The sequence below is a fragment of the Carya illinoinensis genome, chromosome 9 (assembly GCF_018687715.1).
Source record: "Carya illinoinensis cultivar Pawnee chromosome 9, C.illinoinensisPawnee_v1, whole genome shotgun sequence".
Taxonomy (NCBI): Eukaryota; Viridiplantae; Streptophyta; class Magnoliopsida; order Fagales; family Juglandaceae; genus Carya; species Carya illinoinensis.
The window spans coordinates 783,048-806,935 of record NC_056760.1 but is presented as its reverse complement, the minus strand read 5'-3'; the positions used below and the strand labels follow the sequence as shown (position 1 = coordinate 806,935).

At 37.5% G+C, this 23,888-nt stretch overlaps 3 protein-coding genes across 8 annotated transcripts; 2 read left to right on the top strand and 1 right to left on the bottom strand.

Annotated features, from left to right (window-relative positions):
* Positions 1 to 5,495: 5,495 nt before the first annotated feature.
* On the top strand, positions 5,496 to 8,615 carry LOC122275465 (homeobox-leucine zipper protein ATHB-22-like). 2 transcript variants are annotated; one of them, XM_043084536.1, is made up of 3 exons: positions 5,496 to 6,283; positions 6,742 to 7,079; positions 8,003 to 8,615. In XM_043084536.1, exons 1-3 carry the CDS (start codon positions 6,190 to 6,192, stop codon positions 8,276 to 8,278), a joined length of 708 nt encoding a protein of 235 aa, XP_042940470.1. In that variant the 5' UTR covers positions 5,496 to 6,189; the 3' UTR covers positions 8,279 to 8,615. The 2 variants fall into 2 exon arrangements, with proteins under 2 accessions (XP_042940470.1, XP_042940471.1); XM_043084537.1 differs by lacking the exon at positions 5,496 to 6,283 and adding an exon at positions 6,346 to 6,658.
* Positions 8,616 to 12,256: 3,641 nt separating this feature from the next.
* On the top strand, positions 12,257 to 17,113 carry LOC122276118 (serine/threonine-protein kinase SRPK). Its single transcript, XM_043085609.1, has 4 exons — positions 12,257 to 12,724; positions 13,063 to 14,046; positions 16,164 to 16,211; positions 16,294 to 17,113. Exons 1-4 carry the CDS (start codon positions 12,500 to 12,502, stop codon positions 16,732 to 16,734), a joined length of 1,698 nt encoding a protein of 565 aa, XP_042941543.1. The 5' UTR covers positions 12,257 to 12,499; the 3' UTR covers positions 16,735 to 17,113.
* A 1,700-nt stretch (positions 17,114 to 18,813) lies between these two features.
* On the bottom strand, positions 18,814 to 23,266 carry LOC122277586 (sulfite exporter TauE/SafE family protein 4-like). 5 transcript variants are annotated; one of them, XM_043087621.1, is made up of 13 exons: positions 23,124 to 23,266; positions 22,581 to 22,874; positions 22,334 to 22,493; positions 21,549 to 21,749; positions 21,337 to 21,398; positions 21,183 to 21,234; positions 21,024 to 21,079; positions 20,849 to 20,935; positions 20,719 to 20,769; positions 20,363 to 20,602; positions 19,689 to 19,782; positions 19,344 to 19,484; positions 18,814 to 19,248 (listed from the first exon to the last, which is right to left on the bottom strand). In XM_043087621.1, the coding sequence occupies exons 2-13, from the start codon at positions 22,830 to 22,832 to the stop codon at positions 19,166 to 19,168; spliced, it is 1,479 nt and encodes a 492-aa protein (XP_042943555.1). In that variant the 5' UTR covers positions 22,833 to 22,874; positions 23,124 to 23,266; the 3' UTR covers positions 18,814 to 19,165. The 5 variants fall into 5 exon arrangements, with proteins under 5 accessions (XP_042943555.1, XP_042943560.1, XP_042943559.1 ...); XM_043087626.1 differs by having other exon boundaries at positions 22,659 to 22,874; positions 23,124 to 23,265; XM_043087625.1 differs by having other exon boundaries at positions 23,230 to 23,244.
* Positions 23,267 to 23,888: the final 622 nt, after the last annotated feature.

The following is a 23,888-nucleotide window of genomic DNA, read 5'->3' as shown; positions in this document are numbered from 1 at the left end:
ACGTCAGGAGTGTGGTGTGGGGTGAGAGAACCGGGGGTTGGGTAGATTTATTCAACTACAAGTTCTCTCAAGTGTTTGGTCATGCTTTTCAATAGAACATCATTTTATCATGTGACTTCACCACAAGCAATTTGCAAAATGACCAACAAAAGCTGAGATGCCTTGCTCCTCCGAAGACGAAACATATTTAAGGGAATAACTTTTAGGGTCAGCCGAACATACAAAGTCTACAATTTTGATTTCCTTAATGGCACAAGTAAAATGTCCCTTATCCACGTTTGATAGTTGAGAACTAGAGATAGTGAAGGAAACGGCAAAAAAAATGAAAAAGCAGCTCACTTAAAACTCAGCCATTGTATTGGGTTAGGTTGAGTCGAGACTGTAACATCAGACCCCATAAAAACCTGAACTTTAATTATCTGTTACTTTCTCGGGGACCAAACAGAGAAATGGAAATAGATTCTAGCGAAACAATCGGATCTATTTTTAATGACCATATAGTAACTAACACCAACGCCATTGTGCATCAACTAACCTATACTATATTAAAAATCATTGAAACAGAAGTCCCCTGTTTGGTTACTCAGAAAAACGTTAGAAAGAAAGAAACCCAAAAAATACACTTCAGCCCAAGGCATATTCGAAAAAAAGCCACTCATCACAAACTATCATAAAGGAACATACCTCAATTTTCTGAACGATTTGGTGGAGATCAATTTACAGAGTTGTTGTCGAGTACCATCTGAGAGAAAGAGAGAGAGAGGGGGGGCTAGGTTCTGTTTTCTTGAGGAATATGAAATATCATCAAAGATAGGGAGAGAAAGTGACCATGCGGGTGGTTCCTGAGATGGAGGGGGAGGGGTGCGGGACTGAGATGGAGAGGGCCTCAAGGGCAGAGAACTTCGAAGGGGGAGGGGTTAGGGCATAGGGCAAGAGGGAGGGGTGCGGAAGTGAGATGTTAGTGATGGCTTGGGGTACGTATGCACACATTGTTTTTAATCTTCCTTTCCCACATATTTTATTGCCACGAAACAAAGTCGCCGCAAAAATAGGATTTTAAGGCGATTTCTCTAGCTTGACAGAAAGAAAATATAGCTACAATAATTATTGTCTTGTGCGATGATAAAAACCGTCACAATAAGCATAAAGTCGTCGTAACAAAATGTATAATAAATTCTCCAACTATCATTTCCCAACTTCACGTTAGAATTTAGCGACGAAATAAAAAACGTTACAAATAATGTCGATTTGCAACCATTTCTTTTGCAATGATTATAAAAGCGATGGAAAAACCTTGTTTTCTTGTAGTGAGGTAATGGGTAACATCTGATTTAAGAATTTTAAAAAAATAAAATAAAATCTAAATGGGTCGGTCAATCCCATTACCGAATCTGGGTGAAAACGGATCGGATTTTGCATCGGGTCGGAAAAATAGCCGGGCCGGGTAAGCGGTTTTTTTTGTCCAGGCCTAGTGAACACTGGACCACTTGGAATTGGTATTAGCTACTTAAAACCCAACTCTGTTGTCAAAACTGTTATTTCCATAGCTTTCCTGGTGGGCTGCGTGTCTCAATTTCTTGTGGGAGTTGGTAACAAACCAGCTGTATGCGGACTGACAAAATAATTTTACTAAGCAGCTGTTATAATCGGCTTTAAATATCAATGGAACGTTGGGTTTCCTCTGCGTGTGCCTGCTTTAAAATCAATTCAGAAGTTATTGCAGAGAGGCTTCCATTATCTGATTTGGTTAAATCCTTGTGCAAAATCCTTGTGCAAACTGTCTCATTTAGCATCTTTGAATTTAGTATGGTTCTACACTGGCAGCCTATCTATTGCACAATTCGCGGTTCACCTGCATCCTTAATACCACTTGCATTAGAAAAAAAGCACCCCGGCAGAATTTTGACCAGTGTGGCTGATTGGAGTACTTTGGTGTTCTACAAACTACCTCGTTTTGATCAGAGGATTAAGGAATTATTTTTTCTCTAAACACCTGTAAAAGCAAGCATCATGAGCGATCTGTTCATGAAAAAAGTGGCTTACTAGGTTTTCAGAAATCGATTAAGGTTGACTACTTGATAGAAGAAACAGGTAGAAAGCAGTGAGTGAGCTTTCTTTTTCAGGGATTTTGTTGAATTCACCAAGCATGTGCTTTAGTTTTGGAATTGGGGCCCATGTAAAACTAGGGAGGCTCTTCTTTTCTGCATTTAATCCAATCATTTATGAGCACGTTGTTACAACATTGTGGCCTACATATTAGAACCGGAGATCTCTGGTAGAACTTTGTATTTCAATATTGTTTCCCATTATTAAATGAATATTTATGTAGAAACTGACCTAGATATGGGTCCAGATCCGGCGCCGCCTGCGTACAGTGACCGCCTTCTTTTGCAGCCATCTTTCATGATCTAATTCTGTTAGGCTGTTGGGTGTCTTAAATTCCATATCCACTTACTGTGATATCTTTACTTGAAATATGTTCATGATTTTAGAAGGTTCGAATCGAAAAAGTTTTAGCGATGGACCACTGATTTTAGAAAAATTCATCTCTAACCTAAAGTTTGCATGCATGATAGGCAGCCGCGTTGCCAACCTTATAATTTTCAACCTTAGCTGGTTAAGAATTAATGTTCGCCCACCTAATCAGGACCAGTAGTACTAGTAGTTAAAATTTTCAGCATCCTAGAGCTTATCATGATGTTCTAGGTTCTGAAAGCTTTAGCCATATTAACTAGTACTTTCCCTCCTCTCCTTGTCTCTGTCACTGAAATATTCAGTCATTAGCGGCTTAGCTTGCTCAAGTGTTGCATGTGTAACGGTGGATCTGACTCAACTTGTAATGCTTCGAAGAAACCTCAAATCACACACACAGTACACAGAGACAGATATATATATATATATTGAGCTTATATTCTAAAAAATTAGTCAATATTATAATTAGAACTTGATTAAAATCATTATAATAAATGCCAAGGGAATGATAACTCGGTGAAACTAGCAGTTTAGTTGCCTTATAAAATAGATAATTAAATCACCATATATATATACACGCAGGCATGCATGTTCAGTATGAAGCCAGACAGGGACGAAATTAGGATTGAAGCTAATTATAAGTTGGGTCTGGTTGGATTGTTTGTATTGAAAACTGACTGAATAGCCCATAAAAAGAAAAACTATTTTCTCGAATTTTTGGAGTCCCAGATTCGTTACCGAGTACGCAGGTTCTTTTAAGGAGCTTTGTTTCCAGATTCAGACGGCTTCTCTCAAAAGTTAGCCCCCATGCACGAGAAGTTAGTAACGCAGACAAAACAGACAAAGCCTTTATTTTTTGTTTGGCTTCAATGATCTGCAAATTCATGTGGTTGTGTTGATGAGATTTAAATAACGCCAATTTACGTACTGTGTCATCCTCGATCCGATCCAACTAAACCACCAAAACAAAGGCGTATGACGTCTTCCCCGTTAAGTTTGCAGAAGTCGTAGTTGATTAACTGGCGAGTCAATGATCAGCTTTTGAAATTTAGCAGTATAGTAGAACAGTGCATGCATGGTGGGTTTGAAACAGCACTGTTAGGTGGTCCAAGCTGTGTGTGTATCTGAGAGTGATCAGTTTAACATAGGTATATATAGGTGGTCCAGTATCAGCTCATTTTATCATGTCTTGATCCAAGAATGCTTGTACCTTTTCTGGACTCAGTCTCTTGCCATGTCGGGGGCCGGCATTTATCTACAACACCAGTCAGTTCTGCTTCAAGGACTTCATTATAACTTTTCAACTTATCCAGGAAGTGACAAATTAGTAGTTATTCCGGCCACAACCCAAAAAAGAAGAAGAAGAAGAAGAGGCAAAAATACTAGAAATGGAAAACTTTTATCTGTCTATTATTATTATTATTATTATTATTATTATATCAACTTTAATTGATAATGTGTAGGCTATTATACAACCGTTAAGTACTTAGCATTTGATATTTTTTCCATGGGAAAAAGGAAAGAAAAAGAAAGAAAAAAAGCAAGTACTATTATTTTTTTTTTTTGATAAGTAAAAAAAAAAAATAATAGCAATTATATATTATGGTAAGTTTGTTGCATCATGATCTAGTGTATTGTGAATAGTGCTGCTGGCCGTATTCATATATATAGTGATCATGGACAAATATTGATTATATATAATAATTATAACAACTCCAGCTAGCTGAGGTAAACGGTTTCATTATACTCATGATCCGCTATTAAAAGATTCTACCCCTTGATCCCAAGTATATATAGGAGGTCAATTAAGTACATGAATCAATCCCTTGCAAAACAATTTATAAGGGCCAGACATCTAACTCAATGATCGATCAAGGGCTAGCTATCTGCAATTGTCAGTACGTAATTAAGAAACATAATTTGAGCTGAAGGTCTGGCCGGCCAGCTTGCTTGATACCAGATCGTGTATTGATTTCATATTTATAAGATAGTACGGATCAGAAAATTACAGGCCCCCAAAGGTTTAAGATCGAATTCGAAATACAGAACCAAGGTATGCATATCATTCACAATCTTAACTGGATTAACAACAACGAAATAATTCACAGGAATGCCAAATAAGCCAGCTAGCTAGGTTCCAGGGATTATTGATGAGCTAGCGGGGAGTCTCAGTTGGTTAAACCAGCTGAAGGTGATCATTGTTGAACATGACATGATGCCACTCATATAATTAAGATGCAAAATCCTCTCAGCCGTGAGATGATAGTGACTGCAAAGGCAAAAAACATTTGAATATTAAGGTCAGGTAGTATTAAATTCAGTTTTAGTTATTTTATATCCATCTAATTAATATCTTATTGGTATAACAATTACTAGCAAGAGTTAGATATTCATGTTTGTAAAGAAAGTAGAAGGTATTTTCTTTACGAAATGTTCCGAAAGATAACATGAACAGTAGTACTGAATGCATCAATGGGAAAATAACCACGCACCCAAAAAAATCAAGTCATCGCCATAAACAGCAACAACCTCAACTAGGATCATCTATACTCACTCAAAACCCTTCCAAATTTCCCGTGTAAATAAGTAGCAAACTAAGCGTCCGCTCTCTTCCTTAGTAGTACATGAGCTTAACATTCCTCTGTGCTTCTCGGTTTTTTTAATTACGAGGTCATGTAGTTATCATGAATTCAGGCATATATCAGAGTACTTCAACTCAAGAACATTACATTTCAAAGGAGACCTCTGTCTCATCAATCTCTTCCACCTATTTGGGCGCAACGCCTTCTTTACCGTTAAATTATTCACGTTATGTTTTGGAAAGATACCTTTTAACCCTAGCATACGGACTTACTGACCACCTATATGTCTGACTCGCTCCTCACAGCTCACCCTCTTATCATTCAATTGCAATTCGACGAGACCAACCCAACCCACATATATAGAGGCCGCAAGAGTGATAGGGGGGGGGGGGGGGGGGGGGGGGGGGGGGCTCAGCTTTCTTCACTGCTACGCTGCCAAGTTTTTATTAAGGTGGGCAGAGGGAAACACGACTAGTAGGATGAGCCCCAGTTAAGTTCCTTTTCCTTCTCTTCCTTTCTTTGTCTTTTACCGGTACAGAAGAGGTAGCAGGTGGTACTGATCATTGTATCATGCCACCCTCTTATTAATCCCCACTCTCTTCCTGTGTTATATTTTGGCCACACCTCCATTTATATTTCTACATATTTGTATTTGTATTTAGAGAGAGAGAAAGAGACAGCGAAATAGAGAGTTGTCGGTTGGATACGTAAATGGAAAGAGTGTGGGATCAAAGGTCTCCATCTGGTCCCAATAGTCCTGCTCCTATGGAACTGACATATGCCTTCCCTTTCTCACGCCTTGTGCTGACTTCTTTCTAGTACCAAACCTCTTTCGCTCTCTATAAAAATTAGACAAAAAACTTTGTTGCTCCCCAAAAGTGAAGTAGGAAGAAGAACCTCACAGTTTCTCCCCCTCCTCCTTTCCCTCTCTACGCATTCACTTTTTTGGCAACCTAAAAGAGGAAGAATAGAAACTTACAACACACAGCGTCACGCCTCCCTAACTCAATTTCATCCCTTACACCATTAATCGTACTTTTCTTTGTGGTCCTGCCACTCAAATTACCAGGTCCATATTGCATAGAAACTTTGGGTCGATCTGAGGAAGAGTTGCAGAAAAGTGGAGCTGCCGAATATGGACTGGAATGGGAGTTTAATTAGACCCTTCGTTACCCGACCAGAATCTTCTTTAAGCTTCCTCTACAACTGTAACTACGACCATTTTCCAGGTAAAGTACTCGGTTTCTCACACCGACTATTTTCTCAATTATCGTCTTGTATTCCTTTGACTTTTCCATGCTTCGAAGGCTGATCAACGAGATGCACTCTCTCTTTGTTCCTAACTTATTTTTTTATTGACTATGTTCGATCTAGCTTCTTGATCACTAGTACTACGAATACTAGCGTTGGAACTATATTTTTCTGCTTTAATTACTTTCAAATTTTGAGTTGCTCGATAAATGTTCATCTGCTCATCTCTTCTTCTTCAAATAATTCTAAGCCACTGGTATATGCTTCATTGGAGAAGTCACAAGTATTGATGGGCACGTGAGGCCAATGATCGGGCTTAAAATACCATTGGAATCTATTGACAGTTTGAAAGGGCAAGTAAAAATGGGCAAGAAAGAAGCGTTCTTTCAAGCTTCCTTGCACAGTACCCCTTAATTAATCTGCTTTTCTTATGCAGGAATGGAGGTGAAGCATCCAGGAATGGTGGACTCAGCTCATGGGATGGTGCCGACAATGGACAAGAACAGCAACTATGGCAGCTGCCAGGAGAAGAAGAAGCGATTAGCGAGCGATCAGCTAGATTCCCTGGAAAGAAGCTTCCAGGAAGAGATAAAACTGGACCCTGATAGGAAAATGAAACTGTCCAAGGAGCTAGGGCTGCAGCCTCGCCAAATCGCTGTTTGGTTCCAAAATAGGCGCGCTAGGTGGAAGGCTAAACAGCTTGAGCACCTATACGATGCACTTAAGCAGGACTATGATGTCATCTCTAGGGAGAAGCAGAAGCTTCAAGAGGAGGTATATATGTATGATATTTTGAACATATAGAGTGCATATTAAGCTAGCTCTCGTTTACCTCAAAAAAAAAAAAAAAAAAAAAAGCTAGTTCTCGTTTTCTGATCTTCTCCATGCAAGGTATATACAGTCTGCATAAAGATCGATAATATCATTCATCAGTACCATCATCTCTTTTCTTTTTTCAAAAACATAGCTCAGTATTTTTCTTTTGATTACTTTTTCCTTCTATTTTTAGTTTGAAAATTATCATATTTTAAATTGTACGTGTTACTAGCTAGCTAGTCTATCTACTGGCTAGCTATGGGTGAATATTTTCAACATTTCGATAATTTCTTTTTCGATGGTTAATAAGTTTATCGAAATGTTGAAAGCTAGCTTGGCCAGGCTGCATGTAGAGTTAAGACGACAACATTAATTATTCCTCTTCAATCCGTGTTGGAGACAGGATCTGATCTAAGGATACATGCATTGTTGGCATCTATATATATGAATCAATAAATTATTATAATTATAATGAAAAGATTAAAAATTAATGTGATTTAAACGATCCATAACTTTCAGCTAATTTCGAAATTATTAGAAAAGAAACAAATTAAATGAAATCTTAATATTGAAATTATAAATTAATTCTTTTGTTGCGTGTGGAGTTCTATATAGTTCTAATTTTGTGTTGACATATGCTAATTAGCTGGAAAAAAATATATACACACGACCACGACATGAATGTCCTTGTCTGTGTCCCACTCTTTAAAGAGTTTGTCAGTGCCCCGATATGCTTTAGCTTGCTTACCATCAACAAAGCCGTCGGCTGGCCTCCTTTCTATTCAATATATGACATTAAAAACAAAGAAGATTAGAATTAAATGTGTCATAATTTATCGATCGATCCAATAAAACAATAGAGTTGGCTGGTTGAACTGTAGGTTATGAAATTGAAAGCTATGCTGAGATCAGAGCAAGCAGGAGGGAGGAAGCAAGCTGGCTCCACGGGTTACACAGAAATCTCAGGAGAAGAGACGGTGGAGAGCACATCTATTGCCATTAATGGCTCTAACAAGACAAGATCAGGAGGAGGAGGAGGATCAGCGAGTCAGCATCATCAGATTAATGCAGACTGCAACTATCTCTTCAATGTGGAGGAGTATAACCCATTATCTCCTCCTTACTGGCCAGGTGGCCTCCCTTCCTATCCCTCCTAACTATTTGGCAGTTTGATTATTAGTTGTTCATATTCAGCTTAGAGCTAGCGTGCATGTTCTTTAGCTTATTAGTAGGACCGATGCATGCATCATGCATAAGACCCACTTGAAGATCATCAATTGCTATACATATCGATGATGATCAGCACACTGAAAAAGACGCTAGCTGTCGTCTCCAGGATGTTTTTCTTTCCTTTAATTTGATGATGTTGACTCTATTGAGCTTTTCTTTCCTCTTTTTATTTTTATTTTTTTTGGGGGTGTTGACTATTGTAGTACGTAAAAGAAGGAAGTAAACAGTACCTTTAGTTAATTAATCTTAACTTCTTATTATCAAGGCGTGGTTTCAACAGTACTATGTTTGGATACCAAGCAATTGTGAGACACATTATAACATTGAGGTCAGACGTCTTCCTATCTATCCACCATACACAACATACGGTTGCTTCTCCAACAATGCTTATAAGCTTGTCTGGATATTTAACCCAACTGATTCGTCGGTGCAGTATTCTCGGAATAAACAGAGTGAAAATCCTGTAACATTCTACAGCCAAAAAAGGGAGAGATCGATGGAAGTTCTAACTGGAACAACACGAGTAATGTCGAAAAGTTTTTTCACGAACTTTTTTCCATCCCCAAACCACAACAAACGGAGCCCGACTCAGGGGGCTTGCAGATCCAAAGTCCTGTCAAACTTTCCGAAAAGGTTGCCTGCCCTGTGCCCTTCTCAAAAAAATCAAAATTGCCCAAACCACAACAAACGGAGCCCGACTCGCCACAGATTTGTGGGCTTGCAGATCCAAAGTGCTGTCAAACTTTCCGAAAAGGTTGCCTGCCCTGAATTTACAGAATATATCCCCTGAACCCTATTAATTTATAGACTGGAAGTATTTATCTAGTGAGCATTTCTTAAAAAAACATACGAGGTTACAGAAACATCCAAGTGCGAAATCAAAACACAAATGGTTAGGTATTTGTTCTATAGAAGAGTGACGACTGACGATAAGATCTAACAGCAGCAGCAGTTTCACTTGCACATTCACTCTTCCCAAAGGTTTGAATTTTCTGTAAAATCCATAAATTCAAAACTTCCGGTAATACTTATAGGAAAATGCTAGATCCCTAGAGGGGGATCCCGCTGGGAGCTACCGCTCCAGTTTTTTTTTTTTTTCTTTTTTTTTAGTGATTAAGTAAAAAATTTTTAATATTATTATATGTTTTTATATTTTTTAAATATTTAAAAATATTAAAAAAATAATGTGAAAAAAAATACATTAAAAAAAAAAAAAAAATTGGCCTAGCGGGAGCCCAGCGGTGGCCGTAGCACTCCCCATACTTATAATTCAGATTCCAGTAATCCTTACGCATGATTTGAGAGGTAGAAGTCCAAACCTTTTCTTGGTTCGTTAGAATGTGACTGACATGCGATCAAAACTTTAAAAAAAAAAAAAAAAAAAAAAAAAAAACTATTTTGATATATTTTTATAGCGCTGTTTCATGAAAACGAATTCAAGCTAGCTCAAAAATGGAATCGCTTCCATATTCGGTTGACACAGAGAGAGTGGGCGACGTTCTAGCTCAAAATGGAGTCCTTTGCTCGGAAGCAAAAACCCGATAAACGCGGTATGACCTGGCCCAATATTTGACAAGTTTTAGCCCACCGCTAAGCCCAACTTTGTTTCTAGACCATGTAATATATGGACTCACTTCGTTGACACCTCGACATACAGTATGAAGCGGCCCGTTTCACATCGGCTTCTTATTTAGAGTCACCTGCCATAACTGTCTGTTTCTTTCCCCTTATTATTTATTTATTTAAGAAAAGGTTACGTTTCGATGTTAGTGTTACCATGTTTTTTCGCACCATAGATTGACACAAGAACTTATAAGTTGATTGAATGCTCTTGAGTTGAAATTTATTTCTCATTAATTTGCAGTTTTATTTTCTCCTTGCTGTATTGATGATACGGAGGAGTCCATAAATTGTTTTAATTCACTCATTCATTCTTCATCAGAGATTGTAGACTTGATTTGGTCGTTTAATTAGGATGGACAGTAGTAGTTCTTCCACACCCAGCAAAGACAAAGACTCACTTTTTTTCTCTTTTCGTCTATGTTGTCTTTTTTATTTGTTAAATAAATATTTCGGCTTACATATCCTGTGTTTTTTCAAATGTTACATATCCCGATTGTTTCTAGAAGAATTGATTAAAATTTATTTAGAGATATTCTCAAAAGACGATTTTAGAGGTGTTGGTAGCATTTGCCCATCTTGTTATAAAACTTGCATTTTATAGTTACAAAATATTGTCAAGATTATTAATAAAGAAATTCAAATCAGATAACAAAGCCTTATAAGTTTCAGTTCTGAAAACTCAACAAGTATATTTCTGTTTCTTGACTCAGAACCGAAATGCACAAGATTCACAATATCCACAATATTATCAACTATGTTCACAAAACCAGAAGAATACCAACACAGATCTATACAAGAATTTACAGCAGCTTCCAAATCCAATATAAGCACGAATCAACAAAATAACCGAGAGCAAATATATCAGAAAATTAGCAAGGAAATAAGCATGAACAATGAAATAAGAAAAATAAGTAAAAACATAGAAAGAACACACCGAGATACATGGTTCGACCCTAATGATCTACATCCACGACAGGAATGGTCTCAGAGATCTTTATTAATAAACCAATAATCACAAAGAAGCCTCAGTACATGGTGATACAAAACCCCCTCATTTCTCACATAGAAATCGAACGGATTTCTCACTCAAAGCAAGCCCTAGAAAAGAACCCTAGAACAATCGCCCATTCTCTCCCTCTCTGCCTCTCTGATTTTACAGCCGATAGAAAAATGAGTCTCTTCTAGGGTTACAACACATAAGATGGTATATATATATGGTGCACCAGATCTGCGACAAGCACACCCAGCGGCTCGGATCACTTCTTCAGATTGCACGGCACATGCTTCTCACGTACTTGTTTAAATGCGGACTTAAAGCTTCAGGAAACCAGATCGAGCCACAAGACCTTCACTTACTTAAACACATTTTAAACTCATTAATAAGCACAGAGAAAAAAAAAGAAGAAATGATTTGACATACATATTACACATCTACTTGATTGTTTGTTTCAAAGCCGCCAACAGCCCTTTCTTGGGCATGTTAACGTTTTATGACTGTTATTGAAGTAAACAAACTCCATTATATTTGGAGGTGAAAAACCTAAGAGCTTTCTTCCTTGAAACATTTTCAAATGGAATAATGTATTAGGCAGTCCAGACAAACGTTAATATATTTTGTCACATTAATCATTAAAAACATAACAGTAAACCAATGGGTTGTTGTTTTAATTAAATTGCAAGAAACAATGGCCACCGCCATCTAATTCTTCTTTAATTATATAAAATATGGTTTTTCAACTCGAAGAATTCTATAGTACGGTTCAAATCAATGCCACTTCAGTTCATCCTTTTAAAAAAATAGTAATTTTATTTATAAATTTTAAATAAATAATTCTCATGCAAATCTTTCATAAAAATATATATCCTATTAAAGAGATTTTTTTTTTTAAAAAAATTATTTTAATATAATGTCTATTTTATATGAAACTTTATCTATTTAGAACATATATATATATATATAAATTATTTATCTTAAAAAAATGATCATCATGATGGTCAACTATTAGATAATGACGAAATGGTCGATAACATTCATCCCTCATTTACTGGGATGTCTGTTTCCACAATTTGAATTGTAATATCTAAGCCTTGAGTGCATTGACCATAGGTGATCAGTTAATAGGTTAAAAAATATGGCTAAAGTGTTTTTACAATAATTCAATACAAAATAAAAAATACAGAGGGAAGAAAAAAAAAACCAAATCATCCAAAGATGGGGCAATTCCTTTCATTATTTTGTATTATTTATTTATTTATTTTTGAGCAAAATTGAAAGAAGAGAAAATTGCATTATTTGGTATAATGATGATGAGGACGATACCTTACTGATTCTGGAGGAAAAACCACGATCACTTGCGGCGAAGACAAAACTGCAAAAACTAGGAGAAATTTCATTCGTCATTGTCCCTCTTCACGGTATTCTAGACTTAAACCATCACAACCCCAAAAACCCCAAAATATCAAGGCCAAAACCCTAGATATTTGTTGGAAGACCGCGAATCTTGAAGGGGGATCAGGGGGAGTGAATGGAGATTGAGGAGAACAAGAGGCAACAGTGTCGTTCTTCGGAGGATGGAAGCGAGAGCGGCGACTACACGTCGGAGGACGAAGGGACGGAAGACTACCGGAGGGGAGGGTACCACGCGGTCCGAATCGGCGACGCCTTCAAGAATGGCCGCTACGTCGTCCAGAGCAAGCTTGGCTGGGGTCACTTCTCAACCGTCTGGCTCGCTTGGGACACCCATTTCTCTGTACTTTTCTCTATCTCTCTCTGTACTCTGTGGTTGATCTTCATGATTGATTGAACGTAGCCTGTGAATGAAAAGCCTTTCGCTTTTACTCGTCAATGTGACTGGATGTGGGTTTGTGAATTTGGGACTGAACGTGTTTGAGAATTTGTGTTTAATTGAACATATTCGTTATGCTATATTTGGTTGCCTAGAGAAAAGCTAATACAACCTGTAGTTTTTGGTTTTGAAATTAGCAACTTAATGGATGGTTAATTAAATGCTTTAGTCTTCTTTTTCTTCTTCTTTTATTTTATTTTTTTTCTGTCTGCTGCTTTTGTATTAATCTGCAAACTGGGCAGCGATACGTAGCTCTGAAAGTGCAAAAGAGTGCGCAGCATTATACCGAGGCGGCGATGGATGAGATAACCATCCTGAAACAGATTGCTGAGGGCGACCAAGATGATAAAAAATGTGTAGTGAAGCTTTTGGATAATTTCAAGCATTCGGGTCCTAATGGGCAGCATGTTTGTATGGTTTTTGAGTACTTGGGGGATAATCTTTTGACTCTTATCAAGTATAGTAATTACCGGGGTATGCCCATTCATAGGGTGAAGGATATCTGTTATCATATTTTGGTGGGGTTGGATTACTTGCATAGACAGCTTTCTATCATACACACTGATTTGAAACCAGAAAACATATTGCTAATGGCAACGATAGACCCTGCTAAGGATCCAAGAAAGTCAGGTGCTCCTCTCATTCTTCCAAATAGCAAGGATAAGGCTGCAATGGAGTGTGGGGCTGTGAAGGAAAATAAGACCTTAAACGGGGATTTGACTAGGAACCAGAAGAAAAAGATTCGAAGAAAGGCAAAGCGAGCAGCTCAGGGCTGTGTGGAGAAGGAAGTTTCAGTCGAAGCTGAGACAGATCCAGAATCATCTGGTGCTGTAGAGTCTTCTTCTAATGTGAAGTTGAATTTGGGTTCTGTAGAGGACCAGCCTGCTAGTTCTGTCAATACAGATAGATTATCAGATGCTGATGGAACAAAGGGCACTGGGCAAGGGAATCACAGTGCCAAGCGCAGAAGCCGCATCAATAGGCAGAAGTTGTTGGCATCGGTTGACCTCAAGTGCAAGTTGGTTGATTTTGGCAATGCATGTTGGACATACAAACAGTTCACGAATGACATTCAGACTAGACAGTATAGGTGTCCAGAGGTGATCCTCGGATCTAAATATTCTACTTCGGCCGATCTCTGGTCATTTGCTTGCATTTGTTTTGAGCTTGCAACTGGTGATGTACTCTTTGATCCCCATAGTGGTGACAACTTTGATAGAGATGAGGTACGAATGTTATTGATCTCTTATTTGCTTACTGCCCCATCTATTATATTCACAGATCCCTGCTTTTATTCACTCTTTCTCTCTTAATGGAAATCCATGTAATTTGAATTTGTTGAGACGATAAATCCAATCATATAATTTGTGCATTAATTTCATTTCTGCAAACATGTATTCCTCTATTTCAGGTAGTAATTCCTAATTAATAATTAATGTGTAGGAAATTAGTTATGCAATTTACACAATATTCCAATGGTTGCTTCGTTTATCATTATACTTTTAGACACTGACCCATAAGGTTCTAGCATTACATTTGTGCTTCATTCTGGGAATGAATTCCTCAAGCAATAAAACTTAATTCATATCTTGATTTATAAAAGATTATTGAAACGTCTATATTCTCCAGGGAATAAAATAGAAAGGAAAAATAAATAAATTTCTGCTAATATTTTCAACTGTAAGATTTATCTCATGTACCAGGATTCATATACTTCTTGAGAGTCCATTATAGTCACACTTGTAACTTTAATACATTGTTGTATTCTTTGTTTGGTTGAGGATAGAAAGGGGAAGGAAAGGGAAAGGGAAGAGAAATGGACAGATTTCCCTTTCCTCCAAGCCCACCATTTGGTTCTGGGAGGAGATGAAGGGAAGAGGGGAGGGAGGGAAAATACATAACCTTAGTGTGCAGCTTTGTGGTCGAAAGTTGGGTTTGGATGAGTCTTAGAGAGTTAGTATCTTGATATCCCGCATGAGGATTCCCTGGATTGATGCCAAAACCTTAGTGTGCTCTCCGATCTTATCTGGAAGTTGAAAATACCCTGGATTGATGCCAAAACCTTAGTGTGCAGCTTTGTGGTCGAAAGTTGGGTTTGGATGAGTCTTAGAGAGTTAGATATCTTGAGTCCAATCCCGCATGAGGAGTTCCCTGGATTGATACCAGGTTTTGGCAGGTAAGGTCATGTATTTAAGATTTATTCCCCCAGGGATGGGGTTGAAAGAGCTCCGCCTTGGTGAGGTTCCACGTGCTAAATACCCCAATGAATCCCTACATGACTAACATCTCTTCAATTGAGCATATTTATAGATAGTAAAATGGCAACTGTCAGTTACTTGTCACGTGATAAGCAGATGCATCATCATAGATGCTGCTTACATAACCTAAAAGCTATTAGAGCCGTATGTTGCATTATTGTCTTGACTGGAGTCATTTGAATGATGAAAGAGCAGTTTATTTCCATTGTAATTTCTACTTTATTGAAGGGAAAAAGAAGCAGTTCAGTTTCTGGCAAGTGTCCTTTTAGAAGCATGTTATTGTTCCCTTGGTTCAATATTAATCTTATTCTATTACTTATAAAAAAAAAATATATATTAATCTTATTCATTGCTAATGTTCTGTTTTTTTGGCTTCCTGTTTGTATATATGGATTGCTTTGAAATAGTTTCCATTTTCATTGGATTGGAACTTTCACATGATTTAAAACTGTTTCTCTGTATTTATGTGCTAGAGTTTCAAAAGTGAATGAAATTTTGTATGTGCTTTGTATATTTCGTTTTATATGTACTTTTGTGCTACAATGCTTCCCTCATTCTAGAATTTTTATTCACATGCAAACTTTAATGTGTGTGAGTTTGTTCCGTCATCATACCATACCAATGATGACTGTCTTTGTATGAGTGGCTCATTGGCTATTCTTCTTCCAGTTTGTTGTTTCATTTTAGTTTTTGATGATCTTCGCTTGACATAGTTGCATTACCCTTGAGGTTAGCTGCGTAAATGATGTTTTGTTTGGCCTGTTTATTTTATAACATGAGTTTTGAGTTTCCTTAAGGGGGATCGACTACAGTAATTGTTTTGCTGTTATGACTGTTTTCTCCATATATGAAATGGAAAGCAATAAACTTTTGGGTCATTATTGCATTGTCTTTCCTGTGCTTCTAGGTTTAATGTAAGTGGTGAATATGTAGTTTTCAAGCATACCAACTGTAAGGTTTTTCAATGTTTTATGGGTTAAGAGTGTCTACATAAGTCATCTGTAGTAATTTTTTTTTTTTTTTAAAAACTTTTGGCACATTTGACCATAATATATTTTGTTGGAAAAAAAAAAAAATTATTTCAGGATCACTTGGCATTAATGATGGAGCTTCTTGGAATGATGCCACGCAAGGTGAGAAAATAACTTTCACGCCATTAAAGAAGTCTTCGTGAGACACTTGCCTAACTTCCAAAATGCCCTTCATTTTTCTCAGATTGCCTTAGGTGGCCGCTATTCGCGGGATTTCTTCAATAGATATGGTGATCTGAGGCACATCCGTCGTTTGCGTTTCTGGCCCCTGAGCAAGGTTCTCGTTGAGAAGTATGATTTCAGTGAGCAAGATGCGAATGACATGAATGACTTCCTGGTTCCAATCCTTGACTTCGTCCCTGAGAAGCGGCCCACTGCAGGTCAGTGCCTTCTTCATCCATGGATCAATGCAGGACCTCGTCTTTTGGAGCCATCTTTGCCTTCTACTCAAAACCAAGCAGCGGAAAGTATCATTTCTGAGAAAAAGAAGAGGGAGAAGGATGAGAGGGTAGCAATGGAGGTTGGAATGGAGAATATTGCTATAAATTCAGAGTCTAAACCAGTCAAAGATTCTCCATCTAACGATAAACCTTCCAAGGGATCCACTGGTAGTTCATCTAGTTAGGGCCATGGCAAATGTTTCTTAGATGATCCTGCCTTGTCGTACTCTTGTGCAAGTTTTGCTTGATAGCTGCTGGCAATCGAATGAGGTTTTGGTTTAAATATTTGGTTTTGTGAATGGGCGTTGGGTGGAGAGCATTTGGTTCGAATGTGTCTAAGGAGCTAGAGCCAAGCAATAGCTTGAACAAAATTGATGCTCTAATTCTATGAAAAATCTTTTCTAAACACATTTATTGGACTGTGAACACTTTGCATCTGTCGGGACATTTGTGGCATCCCTTACCACTAACTTGTTCATGAACATTGTTAAGTTGAATCATTACAGTTCTATTCATGTACTGTATCCAAACTCTTGATATGAAACTATTGAGACATTCCTCAAATCCTATAGATTCTCCTGAGCATATATATATATATATATATTCAGCATTGTTTGTTCAGATTTCTTTGGATGTATTTTTATTTATTATTTGTCTCAGATTCAGAATGGTTTGTGATAGCGGGGCGCTTTTTGGACCAAAGTACTTTCCAGATTTGTAGTAAGGTCTTTCCCTTTGCATTCTGCTGGTGGCGTTTGTTGGAACCTCCTAGTGGAAATGTCATACTGACTTATGCGCTGCTAAACTTTACTGCAGTCCCATCTCGGCTTTCCAAACTAGCCCCAAAATTATTTTTTCTTCTTTGATTGATGCGGAATTTGGAATTATCCTCCTCCATTATCTCATACTTCAATTGTACCCGCAAATTGAACGTGATCAATAGAATATACCACAACAAATTCACACTAGAATGCACATATTTTGAAACGCCGCGGTCTTCATATGTCTTGATCACCGACCAAGATGCCCTGCCATCATTCAATGCTGGCTTGACCGTTTTATAGAATGGATGTATTTCAAGTGACTGATAAAAGTTTTATACATGCATGTTATGTCCAACACAGTAGCATGGTCTTCCTCAGCAATCAAATTTTTTACAATTTAGTACTCTGTCATCTTTCTAAACCTAAAACTTCGTAACAGTCATCCATTTTCGGTTTTCAGAAGAATGGTTGTTGAAGACATCTGATGGCCTGGGTTATCCCATTCAATTTGGAACCATAGTCAAAGCACAACAAAATTATAATACAATAATTCAAAATATATAGACTGCATATATGCATGTATGTATATCTAGGTTCATGAATCAGGATCTTGATCTACATCAAATAGGGATGAGGATCATCTGCTAGCTAGTCCCAGACTCCCATGTGGGTTTGGGACGGGGGACCTCTTTAGTCTTTGCCGTGCAACATCTTGTAATTATTCGATGAGAGAAAATGAACTAGAAGACAAACGCGCTCGCTCGCAAACGACAACGAAACAGATCGACGGTTCAAAATTTTGCTACGTATGTGCATGAGATCTATTCAATAATTCGTAGCAAGGGTTCTCCAAAGATATCCAAATCTTACGTACTGGAAAGAAACTCTCATAAACGGACAAATTCGCTGATTATATGAAATTTAATCGATAGCAGCCAAGGCTGTGTTGTTTGACCAAACAAAGATGCCACGTGCAGGGTAACTCATGGACCCAAACCACATCTTGTTCGTGTTTAATGTATTTGAGTGTCCTGCCACATGGGTCATCCAATTATGATTTAATAGGATGATATTAATTTTATTTTGTGTTGAATTTTTTTCTTAAAAATTATTTTAATCCATCTTTATAAAATTATTTTGATTTTATAGATAAATTATTTATAAGTCTAATTTTAAAAAAATTAAAAATATTGTGTTTTTTTTTTATTTTATATATTTGTATAAGTATTTTTATATTATTTTAATAATATATTGTTCTTGACATATTATATACTTTTTTAATATATAGATTAATGTATTAAACGTATTTTATTTTTATTTTAGATCTTATTATCAGATTGTTCTATATTGTAGCAAAAATTGTATATAAATAGAACAAAAAATATTTTATTAAAACACTTTGTTTGGCCCCCCCGAAAACAAATTCTTGGTTCGGCCAACAACCTGCAATCACATCGAAAATAATTACGGAGGAATGATAATTAATAATAGTTTGCAAGCTTAACATAACAGGTATCACTTGGAACAAATATATAAATAAATATAGTAGAAGAGGTACTTTGTATGGGTAGCGGTGGTCATGTTAGCCAGTAGCTAACATTGAACACAGCCTCCCGGCCAGCTTGATGGACCTAACGTTCAACACGTACAATGATCGAATAGACGATCGACTCAAATTAAGCAGACTTTTACTGCTTCATATAATAAATTGAAGTTTAAATAAAAAAAGGAATTTATTGGAGGCTGAGAGAATTGGTCAACTAGGTATTGGCCAAGACTCGCCATTGCTTAATTGATTATATAATAATATCCTTCCTTAGAAGTTCCCGGTCGTTGCTAGTGATCATGATCACTACTGACTGCTGCAGAACCCTAAAAATCCCATGAACTCGTGATTGCGTATCATCTCGATGCTAGTCTCAATACCAACGAACCCTGGGAAATTTTCCACCAGAATTAGCTAAGATTTTCAAGCATAAAATGGTAAAAATATATACCATTTTAAATTAAATAATTTTTTGGACAATTACCCATTGTGAGAGCACTAAGAAAGATGACACCGGAGAGAATGAATATAATAATTGATGCTCTTCCCAAAAATGTGACAAGTTTTCTTACTAAGAACTGTCCCCAGAAGCCAGCCAAAATAGACACCGATGTGAGGTAAAAAGCTGCAGAGATTTTATGGCGTCAATAGTACATATATATATTTATGTATCCAAAGGAAATGCTTATATATATAGATTTATATATATTTTTTTATGATACGCTAACGACTAAAGTTAAACATCTACAGAATGCTGGTTGTATAGATGTTGATGGATTGATGTAAATCAAAGGTGGGGACATTACTAATAAAGTACAGCAAGACGTACCGTAGGGAATAGGGAACCTCTTGAGAAGGTAAAACTCCACCACGGATAAGGATGACGAGAATGCCATGACAAATGTTGCTGTCGCACTTGCAACCTGTGAATCAAAATAGTAATTATCTTTATTAAACAGCACTGTTGCAATATTATTGCATCATTACTTTTGTCAAACCTAGGAGACTGCTTTTAAGACAGATAGTACTAGAGAACGATAGTCTAAAATAAAGATGTAGGGGAAAGCGGCCAGTTCTGCACGATTTTTCCCAACCTCCCTGCTAAACTAAATAACAAAATAATCTTCCAAAGGAACAGTGATCCTCCCCAGAGGATGAGACCGTACGTTTTGATAATTGAGTAGTATAACTTCTAGCTGTAGCCTAATCAGCATTAATGCCAGGCCACAATTGACATATATGGCAAATGACAAAACCAATCGTTTCCATTTGTTTGAAAGTTGTTCTTCGCCCCTGCTTTCTTTCCTACGCCTCAAAGAGTGTTAACAAAATTCCCCCCCCCCCCCCCCCCCCCCCCCCCCCTTCAGAATGCCTCCAATATTCATCAAAGCCTGCCTGATATATATATATATATATATATGATCTGATAGTAAACTCAACAGTGCCGCGGATAATACGAAGTTAAGTAGGTAATTAAGGGAGTGGATATAAGGATGATAGTACCTGGGGGATGACACCAATCTCAAGGAGCAGCGGGCCCAGAATGAATCCGCCACCAGAACCAAGTAGGCCCCCGACAATGCCTCCCAAGATGCCACAAAGTGAACAGAATGCAATGTGCGTCGCAGTCCATCCGATGGAAGCCTCGCAAATTGATTCGGTATTACCCGTTCTCACCCTCTTCTTGTGTTCGATGTACAGCTTGACAGATTCATATCCAAACACTCCAAGTGCTATGGGAAACTGAAGCAGATGCGACCAAAAACTGGTGAGGTCGACCCCACGTACAACAGAATAAGTAAAAAAAGAAAGCACCACTATTACTAATCAAGACGGTGATGAGTATTTATGTGCATTACCTGTAGGCAGAAGAGCACCCAATACCACGCACTGCAAGCCTCCACATCATTCTGCAAAATAAATTTAAGAACATGAAGACATGAAATCTCTGAGAGAGGGAGAGATCTAGAGAAGTGCGGTACTACTTGCCTTGATGATCTGCAACACAAGGAAAAAAACCCATACAAGTAGTAGCACCAAAGTTCTTTTCCACCTGAGGTTGAAACATACTATTTGCTGAAAGATTTATGGCATTTAATTAGTTACTCTCACCATGGGCAAGGGGAAACTTCAACAACTATCTAGAAACTAAACTTTTGTTCACCATTTGAGTTTTCTCCTCTCTGGGTACCAATGGCTCATACTCAGTATCAATCAGAACTGCAAAGGATAAATAAAAGAAGACAGTAAAATTCACTGCAATCCATTTCTAAGGATTTACTAAACATTATAAAAATTTATGCTTGGGAATATGCTGTCTTACGTTCACCACGAGAATTAACCACATGAGTTCCTTCTCTATCGGTCATTTCTTTCTGCAAATTTTTCCCCAACAATAATTACTTCAAAATGCGCTACTTTTATACAAAAGATTGTGGTATCAAATTGTACTTCACCAAACATATATAGAACTTGACCTTCAAGACAGTCTCTTCCTTCCACATCTGGATTCCCTTAAAGAAAGACCTTGACGAGGTCCCTGCTCAATTTTTTTTTTTTTTTTTTTAAAAGAAGAAGATAAAACTTTGTCATCATCAGCAGGGACACATAAAAAAATCCATCAAAAAACTATTTTTCTACAAATGTGAATGGAGCAGTTAAAAAAGGAAATTGGTGATTTTTAACAGACCCAAGAAGAGAATAATGATGAGGACAGTAATGAGCCAGTAGGGGAAGACAACGCTAAGCGCAACACCAACAGTGATGCCAAGCATAAGCATGGGCTGGAAGAGAAGAGCCAGATCGTAGTCTATGATCGGCACTTCCTTTGTTGGATGCCTCACTCCTAGATTGTACCACACCGATGATGCTGATGCCCCCATTATCATACCTGCAACCATTCCCACGTGAGGAGTCTCAACTTCAAACAAATCCCAAATTCACAGTATGCTTAATTGCAATACCAAAATGTATCACGAGAAAAAGAAAACAACCATTGGTCACCGATGAAAAAAGTGGCACATTTTTTTAGCAAATTTAACAATTGATCTTTTTCTTTTCAGAAAACAAAGAAAAACAATCATTTCTAGGAATAGGAATCGGTGAGAAAAGCGAAAAAGTACACGGACCAAGCACTGAACTTTGAAAATGACCAAATAAGATGCAAAAGGAAATCCATAAAAAAGATCCTCAAATTAAATCCATCAAATAGATCCAAATTCGATCAAAATAATGCGCTGACTTTTGAGCCGCGCCCTTTCCTTCACCCAAGTTTCAGCTACCTCTTTAGCTACTAACTGTAACTTAACGCATTAAGCCCAAATATAATTCTATGTTAAGACCTTTTTGAGGCCGTTTAGAAAATTGCTATTTAGAAATCAGTAATCCACTAAAATACCGAGAGGAAAATGAATTTGACAGAAATCAAAAGGAAGAGAGAATATGAGAGTAGACGTGAAATGGATGGAGAATTACATTTAGAAAGCGCAGCAGCAGACTTGGTATCAAACCCAACAATCAAAGTAAGCATAGGAACAAAAATGCCTCCCCCTCCCACTCCACCCACGGTTCCACAAGCCGATCCCAGAAATCCTATTACTGTCGCCAACACAAGTCTCCAACTGAACTCTAATTTCTGCATCCATAGACGAAAGAAAGCCCAGTAAGCAAATATCAATAATTCTGCCCTGATCATTTAATAAAATTACAAACGCCCACATACAGTTATATATACGTGCAAAAGCGTACTTCTGCTGTATATATGAAGATCAAGGGCGAAGAGACTAATATATAGACATACTGGCCAAACAGTTTTGGTGATGGATCCATATGCGGAGTGCGAAAGAGTGGAGCTTGAAGATGATAACCCGTTTTGGTTTGAGTTCTGGGAATTGGGATGGCTGACGAATGGGACGGAGAGAACAGCCACAGAGAAACCGGCTAGGAGAAATAGTACGAATCCACTCGTTGCCATTGGCGGGCGCTGCCTCTAGCAACTGTCACAACTCTCTATTTCCTGAAACAACCAACGACGTTATTTTTTTGCCTTCACCGAGATTTATGCATATGAATATCATGGGCATACCCTTATGAAGTACTAATGCTATATAAAACTGACCAGAGAGAGATCCAAGAGAGTGTTTATAGACGCATAGGAAGGGGGGGGGGGGGGGGGGGGGGGGGGGGGGGGGTGGGGGGGGGGGGGGGGGGGGGGGGGGGCGAAAAGAAAAAAAAAAAAATTATATAGTAAAGAAAAGAATCTCACGGTCCCGTCCGGGCCACAAGAAGACAGCCAGGCGTCCTGAAACAACCAACGACGTTATTTTTTTTGCCTTCACCGAGATTTATGCACATGAATATCATGGGCATACCCTTATGAAGTACTATGCTATATAAAACTGACCAGAGAGAGACCCAAGAGTGTTTATAGACGCATAAGAAGTTGGGGCCGAAAAGGAAAAAAAAAAAAATTATATAGTAAAGAAAAGAATCTCACGGTCCCGTCCATAAGACAGAGCCAGGCGGTCCAGAGTCCAGACTCCAGAGTATACAAAACATGTCTCTTGACAATGATGCAGCATCGTTATTAATCCAGCAGAAATACTATTTATTTAGAAAGAAATGATATTTATCGTAATGATTATAAACCGTATAGTTTTTTTAAAAAAATAAATTATTATGAGAATTATATAAAAAAATTAATTTTTTAATCATGAATCTTATTTTTTTAAAATAATTGTGCGACGTTTGCATACTCTACGATTGTATGTAATATTACTTATTATTATTATTTTAAATATTTATAATGATTAAAAAAATACAACAAATTAGCTACTATTCACCTCACACACTCACGCTTATAACTTTTCATAAAATGTAAGAATATTTTTCATAAGGTGTATAGATATTTTTTATAGGATGTAAGATGTGGATGATAAATAGGAACTGATGAGAATAATTATTTTTAAAAAAATGCATAAAAAAGAAAAATATATATATATATTATTCGGGACACTTTTTTTCGTGATTT